General features: G+C 43.3%; 2 protein-coding genes across 4 annotated transcripts in view; one reads left to right on the forward strand and one right to left on the reverse strand.

Moving 5' to 3' along the window:
* The window catches only part of STX3 (syntaxin 3), a 30,631-nt gene extending 23,632 nt beyond the window's left edge, over positions 1 to 6,999 (forward strand). The window contains exon 10 of one of the 2 annotated variants that reach the window (XM_011963503.1): positions 1,989 to 6,999. Coding sequence is in view for 1 of the 2 variants with exons in the window: in XM_011963504.1 (XP_011818894.1) it covers positions 4,355 to 4,432 (78 nt within the window). In the remaining variant the exon portion in view is untranslated. The remainder of the gene's footprint in view (positions 1 to 1,988) is intronic. The other variant, XM_011963504.1, reaches the window with a different exon arrangement.
* A 260-nt stretch (positions 7,000 to 7,259) lies between these two features.
* On the reverse strand, positions 7,260 to 11,985 carry MRPL16 (mitochondrial ribosomal protein L16). 2 transcript variants are annotated; one of them, XM_011963505.1, is made up of 4 exons: positions 11,729 to 11,985; positions 10,979 to 11,044; positions 8,833 to 8,981; positions 7,260 to 7,966 (listed from the first exon to the last, which is right to left on the reverse strand). In XM_011963505.1, exons 1-4 carry the CDS (start codon positions 11,781 to 11,783, stop codon positions 7,481 to 7,483), a joined length of 756 nt encoding a protein of 251 aa, XP_011818895.1. In that variant the 5' UTR covers positions 11,784 to 11,985; the 3' UTR covers positions 7,260 to 7,480. The 2 variants fall into 2 exon arrangements, with proteins under 2 accessions (XP_011818895.1, XP_011818896.1); XM_011963506.1 differs by lacking the exon at positions 11,729 to 11,985 and adding an exon at positions 11,366 to 11,417.
* Positions 11,986 to 14,925: the final 2,940 nt, after the last annotated feature.

A 14,925-nucleotide genomic window follows, 5' to 3' on the forward strand; every position in this document is an offset into this window, starting at 1 on the left:
GGACTCAAGTGATCCACCTGCCTTGGCCTCCCAAAGTGCTGGGATTACAGGCTTGAGCCACCGCGCCCGGCCCACTAATGAACTTTTAATATTATTGCTGATAACCTTGTGGCATGTTCACACACTCATAGTTTTACATAGTTCAGACTGTATTATCCATAGTTTTTTACCCAGTTACAAAATTATAAGCATCACTCCACAGCATTAAAATCTCTTTGTAAATCTAATTTCCAATATGAGATTGTGGTCATACTCTCAAATATTGAACATTTTCACAATGTTGGAGGTTTATGTTATTTTGCTATAGCTAACAGTTGTGTGACCTTATTTAATATTTTTCTCGTTTAAATTTTCTCTTTATTATCAACTCATATAAGTTGGATTACTGAGATAAGAGGTATAAACATTTTTAAGACTTGGCACGTAATACCCTGCCAGTACCCAGAGCTGTGCCTTCCTTTTATATTTGTTTCAGTGTGTCTCTTCCTATTCCCCCTTCCTTCCGTGTGACCAGAGGATCTAAAAGTCAGCTTATTATAGCATTGAGCGTTCAACTTCATCTCGAAAGATAAGCAACAGTGAGATGAACAACCTCTCATAGACAGGTGGTTTGTTGATTTTTTTTTTCCCCCTCTTTTTTCTGGCACCTGGAGTCTAGCCCTTAACTTTTTTGCATGTGAAGTTTAAATTTTGTTTTGGCTCTGAACAATCTGGTTGAAATAGATGTTGAAATTTTAAAAAGATAGAATAGTTGTGATTTTTCCATATCCTTGGATGAAAGGTGATATGCAAATTCGTGGTGCCCCTTTCTATTCCTAATTCCAGGACTTCAGAAGGTGTATGAATCATTTTTCAGGACGTAACTCCTCAAAGAGGAGCAGACTAATTAATATGTTGTTTTTGGTTGACTAACATATCTTTAACCTGCTAAATTGCTGAGCAGTTGTGAAGCCGCTTTTTTTTTTTTGTAGTTTATTCCATGTTCCCTAATAAAGTCAAAACTGATGTGTTGCCTAGGTCTGGACTCCCCTTTTCCTCCATGTCACCCAAGGGAGAGAGGTCTCTGAACAGGAGGGTAGACGGTGTGTTTATATTTCCTAGTAATGTGCCAGCTGCTTGCTCTAAGTTCATAGTATCCTCATTTTACAGATGGGGAAAGAGCAATGAAGTTAAGGAACTTGCCCAAGGCTACATAGCTCATAAGGTGGAGCCACCATAATACGACCCCTGAACTTCATCCATGTGCTTTTCATTGTGCCCTTCTGCTTTCTAAAAGAGAGGCAGCAGGGAGTTCATGAAGATCGAGAACCCAGGCCGGGCGCGGTGGCTCAAGCCTGTAATCCCAGCACTTTGGGAGGCCGAGACGGGTGGATCATGAGGTCAGGAGATCGAGACCATCCTGGCTAACACGGTGAAACCCCGTCTCTACTAAAAAAAAAATAGAAAAAAACTAGCCGGGTGAGGTGGCGGGCACCTGTAGTCCCAGCTACTCGGGAGGCTGAGGCAGGAGAATGGCATAAACCCAGGAGGCGGAGTTTGCAGTGAGCTGAGATCCGGCCACTGCACTCCAGCCTGGGCGACAGAGCGAGACTCCGTCTCAAAAAAAAAAAAAAAAAAAAAAAAAAAAAGATCGAGAACCTGAAAGCAGCTCCTGCAGCCTGTCTTTGTGGTGGTGCTGCTGTGGGACCTGCAGAGCAGGTGTTTTCACCAGGGATTGTCCCTTCCCACCACGTCTTCATGGGTGTGGACAGCCTGTGAGAAGGCTTATAAAAGGCCTAGAGGCTTTTCTGTTTTTTTTCCCTCTCATAGTAGGGCTTTTTGTCCTTTGTACAGTAGGATATTTAACTCCAGGTTCTGTCCTGGGTTTGTGTATTTCATAGTGATTGCTGGTCTTTCCTCCCCACCTTCTAGGTTTGTGGCTGACTCCTTCTGTTGCCCTTTGCCTTCTTCATGTGTATTGATCAGCTCCTCCTTTCCCTGCCTCCTAGAAACTGATTTCACTCCAGCCTGGTGTGGCCACCCTTGTCTTCAGATGAGAATGGAGTCTGAATGGCCTTCCTGAGAGCGAGTGCAACCTGTTCCTTTGTTTCCTTGCGACCCCCCTTGGACCTGACTCAGCTAACAATCTAGCCCTGGGGGAATGTGATCTACCTGCTGCGACCCTGAGTTCTCCTCAGAGCCTCCTCCTGCCCCACCAGCTCTCAAGTACCTTTTCTCCTGGACTGTGTGAACTACCCAGCTTCCTTCCTCCCTGTGGTGTCAGATTATGCCTTGCACCTGGGAAAGCTCTTGTGAGACCCTCCCAAGGTGCTGTATTTTTCTACCTCATGGAGTATTCTCCTAGAAACTGCAATGTTTTCTTTTAGGGGAGTATCTTTAACAAAGCAGAAGGATTCTTCTAAGTTTGGCAACAATAAGGCTTGGATCTGAGTCTTCTACCCGGCAGGATGCCAATCCTGTTTGTTGTCCCTATGTCCTGAAAACACGGGGGACTGGCAGATGTCATTTTAGTCTGAAGAGCTGACTTGTTTGAAATTCAGCCTTAAATTAAGCTCTTAGTTGTTCAGTTGGGGGGGCAACTTTGATTTTTCTCTGTGTTGTAATCTCTCATATTTACCCAAGGAGGGACCAGGATGATACAGTCATCTGAAGTTACGCTTTGCAAAAGGCTGAGGATATGGAATATGTTTCCATGTCTGAGTCTTAGAAACTGGCTGTTCATTGTTAGAAAGCGATGCTTTGTGAAACTATTGCCTTGGGGCCACAAATAATCAGGGATTTTAAATTGGGCAAGGGACAAGGTGCTAGAATCCTAAGCTCTGGAAATATTTCATGACACTGGTGTATTCACTCATGTGTTCCAGATGTATTCTAATTGTGTATGAGGTGTATGTACACATATGTGTGTGTCTGTCAGGAAGTAGGAAATAAAAATGGAAGCTATTATGACCTCAAAAAAAAAAAAAAAGAAAGCCAACTTTGAGCCAGGATAAAAATTGGGTAAAGGACATTTGCTTACCTGCAAATGAATCACTATGGAAATGTGATCTTCCCCTATCATCAAGAAACTTGTTTTCTGGATGAACACTGGGAGAATAAAATGAGAACTCTGGAGTGAGCTAAATTGATCCCAATTAAGTTCTTCTGCTTAGCAGACAGAAAGTATAATTTTTTGACACCCTTCCCCACCTGCTGCCTATGCTAGGCTTAGTCCTGAGAGCATCCCTCAGTAATTTGATATTCATGTGGCCTACAGGATGTCTCATCTGGAGGGCTGAGTCAGTTGGGGAACACCACAGGCTACACAGTAGCTCTTCCTGCTACTGGGTTAATGAGTTTGGCAGCTTCTTTATCTCAATTCTTATCATGGAAGCAACAGCAGCAGTCGCCAGGAAATCTTCTAGTGTAGTGTCTGTGCTAACCCAGTGGTAAATCCCTTAGATCCCCTCCTGTTCTCTGGCAGTCTCCTTGATTTTGGGTACCATGTATATTTTCAGCTTTGACTTTAATGCTTTCTAGGATAGGGTGAGCACCCTTAATCCAGGCACTGTCCGTTAGCTTCCTTTGCAAAGGCTACTTACTGCTGGTCACAATCCAGCGCTCAGACAGAGCCAAGGGGATGTCCTCTTGCCCATGATGTCAGACAGTGGATGGGCTCCAGCAACAAGAGACAAAATCACTAAAGGCCTTTGCTCTCCTCTTACATTGAGGCCTGGGGCTTACAGTTTGGAATACGACATGTGAAGGTTTTTGTTGTTATTTGTATTTTTTAAATGTAAACTTGATTATTTTATTGCTAATTTAAAAATAAAAATGACTTTGTATTGATTGTGAAACAGTTCTGGCTCTGTCTCCATGCAGAAACACTGATCTGGTGCCACCATGTGGTGATTTTTATTCAGGTTTTAGAATGCAGTTCACATCTTTTTAAGCCATGTGCTGGATCAGATGATTCAAAAGCGCAATTTTTGAATATGGTTTAACTCTCACAGAATGCAGTGTAACTATGTGTTTCAGATTTGAGGTGTTCCCCCCAAAAGAATTTGGTTCAGTCCTTGGGAGTGTCTGGCTGTAGGAGAAAATGGGGAAGATCTGTCATGATGTTATCTAGAAGGCGGAATGACCACACCAGACATCCTCTGGGAATCCTTTTGATCTAACTTTTGAATGTCTCACCAAAAATAACATTTCTGTTGGCATTCTGGGTCCTAGAAGCCAGATCCATCTCCTTTTTCCTTCTGTTGCTCTCTTCCTTCGTACCCTCTTCCATGGCCACATGCACTTGTCTCCCTGCAGAATACTTTTTGCGGTGATGTTTCTTATGTGTTCTTTCTTTCCTTGTCTGGATGAGCAGAAGAAGATCATGATCATGATCTGCTGTATTATCCTTGCGATCATCTTAGCTTCCACCATTGGGAGCATATTTGCCTGAAAAAGGTGAGCCATCTGTGGGGACAGTCAGGCTTTCTTTCACTTACTTGAAACCTTTGGGCCTTGGGGGCACTCTGGGTGCCTTAATCTGGGTGGGATTCAGTGCTAATAAAGGTTAGAGAAAACTAAGGAAAGGGATGTTTCAGAGACAGAAAAGTGAGTGAAGAATGAGCTGTTAGCAGGTAGTCTGTGGGAGGAGATGGGGGGACAGAAGGCAGCAATCTGTCCTATAACCTGGTGTGGCAGAATACTTTGTACAGGTCAAGGATATTGATTCCTGCTAAACAGTTTGAGCCTTGGTATCTGGAAGTGACAAAAGGAACAAGAATTCATTCTTAATTAGGTGTATCTTCAACTTTTTGGAAGAGGGCCGGCCACACAGTAAATTCAAATTAAATTTCTTCCCTTTCAAGGTTAATGAAAGTTAACACAGCCTTGTGTATATAGTCCCTTACCCCGGGTAAGAGGGATTTGGTGATCCCAGCCACGAACACCATGCTATATAATCTATGATTTTTTTTTCCTCCATTTTTCTATTATCTCCCACAGCCCTCACAGATTGATCGACTGGCATTTCTAATCCTCCTTCCACTTCTGTGGTACCATCACTTCTCCACGCAGACTCCTCATCAGCTTCTCCTCTTTCCATTATGAAACTTCTTATGAAACAGGGCACCAATCAACTACTTATTAAGAATTATGCAAAGAAGAACAAACTTAGGAGGACAGGGACAGGGAGTACAGATACATAGCTGATTAGGCAGATGGCTTAAAGGAGGACTGCAGGGTAGAGAAGAAAGCGGAGTGGGTGCCTCTTTAGGAAGTGAAACTTACAGCCTGCATGTGCAGTATGGCTGTGAAGGGGCAGCTATCGTAGCACACCTGACTCAACAGGATCTTACTTGAACTGCTGTGAGTTGGTCAAGTCTGGGCACTTCTGTTCTTCAAGCTCCTCTAGGTCTCACCTTTGACCACTCTACATCTGTTTCCTCTTTCAGGCTCCAGTAGTAGTCTTAAAAGTGAAGTTTAAGGATAAGCACATGCCTATCTTGCTCACTGCTGTGTTCCCACTTTTTAGCACAGTGCCTGCTGCTTACAGGTACTCAAATATCTGCTGACTTAATTACTTATAATTAAGCTCTTATTTCAGTCGGGGACAAATCTTTGGGTTTGACTCCTAAACTCTTTAAGGTACCAATGAGAACACGGTTTGTTACTATCAGAGGCTGTGTAAAGCCGCTTGGGAACAGGCTGATCGACTCATGCAAAAATGCGACCAACCTTTCTCCCCATTACCACAACATAAACTTTAAAGTGCTTTTTCTGTGGGTGGTCATGGTGGGGTTCTAGCAACAGCCTCTTAATCTGTGGAGAAGATGGCTGGCCCCAGGACTGTAGTTCAGTAACGAAATACAGGCCCACAAAATAAAAGAAACAGGTTTATAGTATGACTGAACTCACACATCAGTATAACACTTTGTGAACCATAACAAAGAACAGATAAAGGTGTAGGTGAGAAAGGTGAAATGAGGTTATCTGTCACTTCACCTCTCACCTGATTTGTGTTGCTAGCTGAAACTGCTGGCCAGTAATTTATGTGTAAGAAACTGTTATAGGCCGGGCATGGTGGCTCATGCCTGTAATCCCAGCACTTTGGGAGGCCGAGGCAGGTAGATCACCTGAGGTCAGGAGTTTGAGACCAGCCTTACCAACATATCTACTAAAAATACAAAATTAGCCAGGCATGGTGGCTTGCACCTGTAATCCCAGCTACTTGGGAGGCTGAGGCATGAGAACTACATGAATGCAGGAGGCGGAGGTTGCACTGAGCCGAGCGCCACTGCACTCCAGCCTGGGCAACAAGAGCGAAATTCTGTCTCAAAAAAAAAAAAAAAAAAAAAGAAAAACTGTTCTAAATACTGTCCCCAGTTCCATTCAAGGTTCAGTTGTGTTCAGCTTTAAAACCAGCTAAGTGAATATGAGTTCTAGTGCAGATAACTTAGTGATTATGTGACAAAAATTCATTAAAAAAATCACAGTATATAACGGTGAGGAGCACACAACTGCTAAGTTTGTACTTTTGAAAGTAAATTATTTGATACCTTATTTTTTAAGAAAGTGGGATTAAAAAATATTTTGGTCAGTGCTGTTTTCTACCCACCTTCAAAAGCCAGTGGTTTAATATTTCTATTAATTTGTGCTTCCTTTAATTTGAATAGGGGATAGAACAGTGCAGCTGCTTAGGTTTGGAAAACGTTAATCTGGGCAAACGGAGCTGGAGCTGCGAGGATCTGAGTCCCAGGGGGCCCTCATTCACTAGCTGTAAGAATTTACGTGTTGCATGGCACACAGCACTGTACTAGACTCTGCAGGGGCACAAACATAGAGCCAAACACCCTCCCTCTTTGGAGAATTTCAGACCTAGAAAAGGCCACACAGTTCTAACTTTTGTTATTGGTTCCTTTTGCTAAAAGGCAAAGGGTATGTTCCTTGCATATTGTCCAACATCCCCCTTCCAAGACTGTGAGAAGCTGGGTAACTGGGCATCAATAAACGCTGAATCAATTGCTCTACGAAGTGTTGTTTTTTTTTCTTACTCTAAAAATGTGTTTTAAACCTAGTAAAATCTCACAGAAACTGGCTCCTGAAGTGTGTACACATAAAAGGCAGTAGAAACATTTAAGTGAGACTTGCATCATAGATGGGGGAATGCAAACATTTGCTTCAGCCTTCATGTTCATCTTACACCCCAGGAGAACCAAGAACTCTTCACAGTCATTCAGGCCTATTTCTTAATCTTTGAAGGGATTAAGAATGACCAATGAGAATTTATATCCTGAAGTGATGTTCAAATGTTATTTAATAAAAATATAATACAGTTTTCTTTTTAAATCAACAAATAACATTGTTTTTCAGAAATCATCTACTCTCATGCTGCTCCTTAGTTATGGTTTAAGAGCTACCCAAAGACTTTAGTGGGTCGGCTGAGGGGAATAGAAATGCAGAATCCTTCTTTCAATAGCCTATATACAGTTATCTCCTACAGTCGCTACACACGTTTGGGCATGTAGAACTTGCCCCAGTATTTCCCCTTGTGGGTCAAGTCATATGGGCTCAGTACTTTCCGTATGCCCAGCATGTTGGCAGTGGCTATTCGCTCAAATGTCCAGGGGTTTTGGTTGTTACGTTCTCTTTCCTCTTGATCTTTTCGCATCTTCTCTAGAGTCTCGTGGCTCACAGCCTTTGCTGCGAAGGGCAACTTGTGGGCAACCTGGTCAAGGAAACCTTGCACTTCTTTGAATTCACAACGCCCACCCATCTCTACTACAAGGCGGCCAGCCTTCACAGGTGTCACGTAGTGGTCAACGGCACCTTTGCCTCCCCCCATGCGGTGCCCAACACCTTTGCGAGTGATGGGCTTGAAAGGGGCTGGTACTCGCCATATGGCAAACATGTTCTTCGGGTCCATAGCGCGGTTGATTGTCAGGCGCATCATTTCAAAGTGGCCCCAATGCAGGTAGCCACCACCCAATGCCTAAAAGTGAATGGGAGAATTAGAAACACATGCGGACTTTGATATCTTCTATGGGCTCTATTATTTTGTCTCTTCTAGTAACTGTGGCTTCAATGATACAGTTGAAAATAAAACTTTAGTTTTAATAAGTCCCATGAAGGAAAAGCCTAGGGTACACAGTAATAAAGACAGCGAAGGGGGACCAATTTCAGTGGAGAGCCAGGGAAGGCTTCTTTGAAGATGTGACATCTAAAGCTAAGGCCAGAATAAAAAGAACAACTAGCCAAGGGAAAAGAGAAGAGTGTGCCAGGCATAAGAAAGGCTTATATGAAGGCCCTGGCACAGCAAAGGGCTTGGCAAGTTGAACAGAAACCAGTGTGGATGGAGTACGGTGAGGAATGGGGAGAGTGGGCAGGAGGTTCTGAGAGGTCAGTGGGGGTGATTAGGCTGCAGGAAGGGGACTTTAGAATATCACTCTGGCTGCCTGGTGGAAAAAAAATCCTAGTGCACACCCATCTGTGTAGCTGCTGACATCAAGTCTTCATGGAAGCTACTCAGCAAGTAAGGAAACAGCTGTTTTCCACATCCTAAATTGTAGATGGTTTTATTTTACCAGGGCTTGAAAAGATCTCATGATCTGATTATGGGGCAAATTAGCTAGCTGCTTCCTTCTGCTTTTACATTATTTTCATTCTCCATTTTAAAAAAAATGTATAACCCAAATGTTTACTGGGTACTCAGTAGCCTCTGTACGTATCAGTTTAAAGAGCTACTGGTGGCAGTTCTAATACAAACTGTAAAGGAAGAGACTAAATTATCCAAGGAGTATGAGATTTTGTTATTCCCTAGCTTCCATCCCATTGCTGCTTGATGCTGAATTCACTCACCAAGATTGCAAATTTGCCTTGTGTGAACTCCGTAGCTTCAGTGGAAGGTCCCCGTATGTCACTCAAATTTTTAGGCTGTCTTCTTACTTTTGGCACAAGTGGTGCCCTTTCAATAAATCTAAGCTTGGGTTTTTCAGGAATGGAAACATCTAAAAGGAGCACAGACAACCAGGATAAAGTAAAACTACGCATCTCAAAAGATCTATTTTTTTCCTAGAATTGTAACAGGAGAAAGTCTTAATTTCTTTCTTCTTCATTTTTTGGTAGAGCCAAGGTCTCACTATGTTGCCTAGGTTGGTTTCAAACTCCTGGCCTCAAGTGATTTTCCTGCCTTTACCTCCCAAAGTGTTGGAATTACAAGTGTGAGCCACCGTATCCAGCCCGAAAGTCTTAAAAGTTACCACTGAACAGTAATTCTAAAGGTATATTGCATTTTTGCAGAGGCTTTTAGTGACAATGGAATCTTCTGGCTATGACAGTGGCTAATGCAAATGTTTCTAAAACTTTAAAGATAGCAAAGTTTTGTCCTCTGAATCCAAATGCATTTATTAATCACCAACTCTGTGCTTAACACTGTAACAGGGATTTTTTTGGAAATCACTAGTTCACTTAATCTTTAAGACAACTGTATAGCCTTGATATTCTTTTAGGGCTCCCTTTTTAAAAAATTTTTAACTTGTCAAAGTTTACCACAGATATATCAAAGGGCCAAACTGAAAATATACAGCTCAGTGAATTACCAGAAGGTGAACACATGAACACACATCACTATTACCCAAATAAACAAACAGGACGTTAGGCATGTAGTATTTTTAATTTCCATTTTATAGAAGAGGAACCCAAGGGCTAGAAACATTTTATAATTTGGTCTATGCCATCCAGTTCAACAGCAAAGCTACACAGCATGTCACAAAAATATATACACATACTTCCCTGACTCTCTGGATGTTAATGGGAGTAGTGGAAGAATACTATATTGTACATTAAAATATCTACGTTCTCTAGCTCTGCCATATTCTTGTTGAGAAACTTACAACCCACGAATCCTTTGATCAATGCTCTTTCTCTCATATATGCAGGGACTTTTCATGCTGAGACCTGCACAGGTTAGTGTGCCAGGTTTGGGTGGGTGGACAAAACTTCAGGCCAGACATGTGACATCTTTATCATCCTTACTTGACAATTTGGGGAAAAAAATTAAATAAATTATTTTAAAAAATGTATACAGTGAACCAAGTATGGCTTTACAATGGAGACAAATACAAAACAGAAGAGTTTGAGGAAATATCAAATTATTACTATCAGAGTTTCAGAAGCTGCCCATCAGCTTCTATATGCAGCTACAGAGAAACTTAGTAATGCTTTCTTTCACTTACAAGTCAAATGTACTTTCCAAACATATAGTGGTTGAACAGTTCTGTACAGAAGACCCTCAGATATACAGACCCTATTCATTTTTTTGAGGGTTCCAGTATATTTCTTTTTAAAAAAGTAAACTAGTTTTACAAAATTACAATACTTATCTTAAATTTAACAGAGCTTTTTCACATATCGTTAGATGACTGCATATATGTAACCTTATTTGGAGAGAATATCAAAAGTCCAGATTTTTTTTTTTCTTTTGAGACAAAGTCTCAGTCTGTTGCCCAGACTGGAGTGGACTGGCCTCCTGAGAAGCTGGGATTACAGATGTGCACTACCAGTTAATTTTTGGTATTTTTAGTAGAGACAGGGTTTCGCCAGGTTGGCAGGCTGGTCCCCACTCCTGGCCTCGAGTGATCCACCCGCCTCTGCCTCCTAAAGTGCTGGGATTACAGGCGTGAACCACCGTGCCTGGCCAAAAATCCAGATTTCAGGCCAACTGACTACTGGCTGAGTGGACCATGGGCCACACACCAGTGGCAGGCGTTAGGGGAGCTATCTCATTAGACGCTGCTCCCTAAGAGCAGGGAACTTTTTTGGTTTCCTTTGTTCTTTATTTCTAGTGCTCAGAATATTGGTTGGCAAGACAGTACGCTCTAAAAACATATTTATTGAAAGACTGAACGGGGACAAGAAACACAAGAACACTCCTATGTCATCTCCCACCCTCTCCTGGTTTCCATCAGAGAAAAGATTTATCAACAGCAGAAAGGCAAGCTCTCACCTTCAAAACTTGGTACTGGGAGCAGTGTTTTTAGGCCAGCACTGGCGGGGAGGGGTGCCCAAGAATCTACAAAGACAAACCAAGTTAAACGACGAAGGTAACAAGGCCAGGACCCCGATACAACCTGGGCCAAAGGTACTACTTCTTATTCTTATTTATTCTATTTTTTTGAGACGGAGTCTTGCTGTGTCGCCCAGGCCCCAGTGCAGTGGCGCGATCTCGGCTCACTGCAACCTCCGCCTCCCAGGTTCAAGAGATTCTCCTGCCTCAGACTCCGGAGTAGCTGGGATTACAGGCGCCCGCCACCACGCCTAGCTCATTTTTTTTTGTATTTTTAGTAGAGACAGGGTTTCACCATGTTGGCCTGGCTGGTTTCAAACTCCTGACCGCAAGTGATCCGCCCACCTCGGCCTCCCAGAGTGCTGGCATTAAAGGCGTGAGCCACTAAGCCGGCCCAAAAGTACTTCCGCCGGAAGAGTCTTGAGGTTGGGATGCGGCTTCCACTAAAGGTACTCAGAGGCTCAGGCTCCGCAGAAAGCCAGCCGGGGTCTCTGGGCGCCGACTCCCAGACGCAGTTGTGACCCTCTTGCTCGAACCCCTACGGTGGAGGTCGGCGGTGGGACAGCGTAGTCCCCAACCAGTCCTTCACCAAGCATATGCAGAGCCGCTTTTTGGGTTAGGGAGAAAAAGCACTGGAGGGTGGGGGAGGAAGAGGGGTACAGTCTTTAGGAACCAAAAGGGACTTCTGACCTGACAAGGGCACCCGCAGGAGCGGCGCACTAGCGCGAGCCAGTAGCCTCCACATAGTCACGGACGTCCGGCGGCGCGGAGGTCCCCACAGCAACTACAACGCTCTCCTCCACCCTGGTAGGCAGCGGCGCTCTAGTGCCTAGCTGGAATCAGCTCAGGACATCGCTCAGTGTGGCCGGAAGTTGTGTTCACTCCGGTCCACTCCGCAGAGTCCCGGCGGAAGCGGAAGAAACTCGAGCGACTGAGGTTGAGTTCCGCCGGTCAAAGGCGCTGTGCGTCCAGCCACGCCCAAGGGCCGGTGTTGGCCCTCTGGGGTTCTCCTTCCAATCCGCAGTTTTTCCCCAGAAGAGGGCGGCGGGGCGGGGAGTCTTTTGTTTTATTTATTTATTTTTTCTGCGGAGTACAACTGTCAATGCCTGCCAGTTGCTTAGCAAGGTGGTCCCTTACGATTCACAGCTTTTGAGACCTTTTTCTAGGGGACCCCTCAAAGACATTAGGAGAATACCAGATTTGGCAATGGTTTAACATTTATAGGGCAATTGCAGTGTGTCATTGAGTACCTCATTCGTTAGTCGTGCCAACGAATCTATGAGATAAGTCATTATATTTATTTTGCAGATTCCATCCTGAAGGTGAAATAATTTGACTTGTTCTGGGTCATACAACAGGAAAACAGTACCATCAGAATTTGAGCACGGTCTGGGATTCCAGAGATCTCAGTGAATGAACAATATTGTCGATGAAAAGAGTGAAACACTGTAAGATATTGGAAGAGATTTATTCTGAGCCAAATATGAGCAACCGTGACCTGAGAACATGTGCCCAAGGTGGTAGAGTTGTAGCTTGGCTTTATACATTTTAGAGGGGCATGAGACATCAATCAAATGCATTTAAGAAATACATTGGTTTGGTTCAGAAAGGTGGGACAAGTCAAAGTGGGCTTCTAGGCTTCTAGGTGACTATTCATTCAACAAACATCTCTTGAGCATCTACCATAGTGCCATGAGCAAAATTAATGTGTCTACACTTATTCCAGAGGTTTCAAGGTAAAATAAATTCAGTCTCAACTGGAAGAGTTACTGAAGTTTTTACAAGAAAGCTATTTCAGCTGTTCTCATCTATTAAATCAACAGGTGCAAAGAATGCATCAACTCCTTAATTGTTTGAACAAGAAGAAAGAACAATGCCAATTAGTCTTCTTGTTTTCTGTCTCAGTATTCACTGGTTATATTAAAGTATTTCTATGAATGTGTTCATCATAATGAATAATTATTGTTGCTCAGTTAAATTATTTACAAATCTGTTGTTATAGGCCATGCTGCAGTAAACAGCCTTGTACATTTTTGTTATTTTGTATTTCTTTTGGGCACTTTCAAAAAGAGAAATTTATGGATCAAAGGGAATGTTCATTTTAAATCTTTTGACTTTATATAGTTGTGCAAAATTGGCCTCCATGAACAGCTTATCAGAGTGTTTTCTTGATCAACACCCTTGCTAAAGAAGGATATTATAATTTTTCTAGAGCTTTGTCAATATGAAAGGTGAAAAACACCACTCAATGTTACATTTATAACAGGATGTTAAAATGCGATTGTTTCTGCCTCAGTTTTGCTTGGGACCACAAGGTAATCTCCACATTTCAAAATGAGGTGCTGGGCCTCTTAGGCAGAGTTTATGCAGCAGGTGGTAGGAACTGGCTTTGCTATTTTTAGCTGCCCATTCTCTGCCAGCCTGTAGAAAACCATAGAAAAGCCAAGACAGGAAGTGGAGACTGGAGAATAAGGATTTCGTTAACAGAGTTGTTGGTGTACTGTGACTTTCATGCCTTCCTCTATTCAATGGCAAGTGTTGAGGGGTGCTCTGTGAAGCCCAGTGAAAGACATTTCTAGATCATTCAGAGAGTTTAATATAATTCTTCTGCAGTTTGAGGGACACTGGGCATTGGGGTTTGACACTGGCTTGAGAAAATCATATGTTTGGAGGCTGGTAGAAGCTGCCTGTGGCACCAAAAGTAGAGAGTTGCAGTTGGGAAGTAGCCACATTTCCATTGATGGTGGGGCAAAGGTGTGCATGTCCTGTTGACTAGGTGTGGACTCCATGGGAAGTAGCCACATTTCCATTGATGGTGGGGCAAAGGTGTGCATGTCCTGTTGACTAGGTGTGGACTCCATGACTAGGTGTGGACTCCAGTGTAGAGTGCCAAGGTAGAGTTTCTTACATCCTGTCAAACAAAACTGCATCAAAGACAGGGAGAAAGAAGGTGGAGTAGGTGTGATGATGGGATGTCCTGGGCCTGAGGGAATAATCATGTGCAACCAGCCAACAACTCAGCAGAGATGAATTTGCCTGCATCAAGGGAATGGCAGATGAGAGATCCTCAGCAGGGGTGTGTGTGTGTGTGTGTGCATGCGCGCATGTGCATGTGTGTGTGTGTGTGTGTGCATGTGAAACATTTGATATCTTGAAGTCCTGACCTCTAGCACTTCAAAATGTCAAAGAGAGGTCCTGGAAAAGATCCTTCCTCACAGCCCTTAGAAGCAACAAGCAATCCTGCAGACACCTTGATTTCAGGCTTCCAGCCTCCAGAACAGTGAGGCAATAAGCTTCTGTTGTTTAAACCACCCAGTGTGTGGCAGTTTGTTTGTTTAGAGACTGGATATCACTATTAAAGCACCCTCTTTCTCTCATGAGTGCTTTATGAATTCTTCTTTAAGAAGGAAAGTACTGTTGAGTGCTGTACTAGTTTCCTAGAGCTGCCATGACAAAGTACCACAGGCTGGACATAGTGGCTCACACCTGTAAGCCAGCACTTTGGGAGGCTGAGGTGGGAGAATTGCTTGAGCCTGGGACTTTAATAACAGCCTGGGCAAATAGTGAGACCCTGTCTCTAACAAACAAACACACAAACAAACACAAAACAAAGTGCCACACACTGGGTGGCTTAAACAACAGAAGCTTATTGCTTCACTGTTCTGGAGGCTGGAAGTCTGAAATCAAGGTGTCTGCAGGGTTGCTTGTTGCTTCTAAGGGCTGTGAGGAAGGATCTTTTCCAGGCCTCTCTTTAGCGTGGAGACGACCGTCTTCTTCCTACATCTCCTCACATCATCTTTCTTCTGTATATGTCTGTGTGAATGCAAATTTCAGCAAATTGGATTAGAGTCATACTAATGACCTCATTTAACTTGATTACCTCTATA

The sequence above is a fragment of the Colobus angolensis genome, unplaced genomic scaffold, assembly GCF_000951035.1.
Source record: "Colobus angolensis palliatus isolate OR3802 unplaced genomic scaffold, Cang.pa_1.0 Scaffold61, whole genome shotgun sequence".
Classification (NCBI taxonomy): domain Eukaryota; kingdom Metazoa; phylum Chordata; class Mammalia; order Primates; family Cercopithecidae; genus Colobus; species Colobus angolensis.

Bases quoted from the DNA above. Each gene is read 5' to 3' on its own strand.
- MRPL16 (XM_011963505.1), bottom strand. From the start codon at position 11,783: ATGTGGAGGCTACTGGCTCGCGCTAGTGCGCCGCTCCTGCGGGTGCCC. The intron at 8,982-10,978 runs GTGAGAGCTTGC...TGCTCCTTTTAG, and splicing joins CCCAGTACCAAGTTTTGAAG to ATGTTTCCATTCCTGAAAAA. The intron at 7,967-8,832 runs GTGAGTGAATTC...ATTCACTTTTAG, and splicing joins AAGGCAAATTTGCAATCTTG to GCATTGGGTGGTGGCTACCT.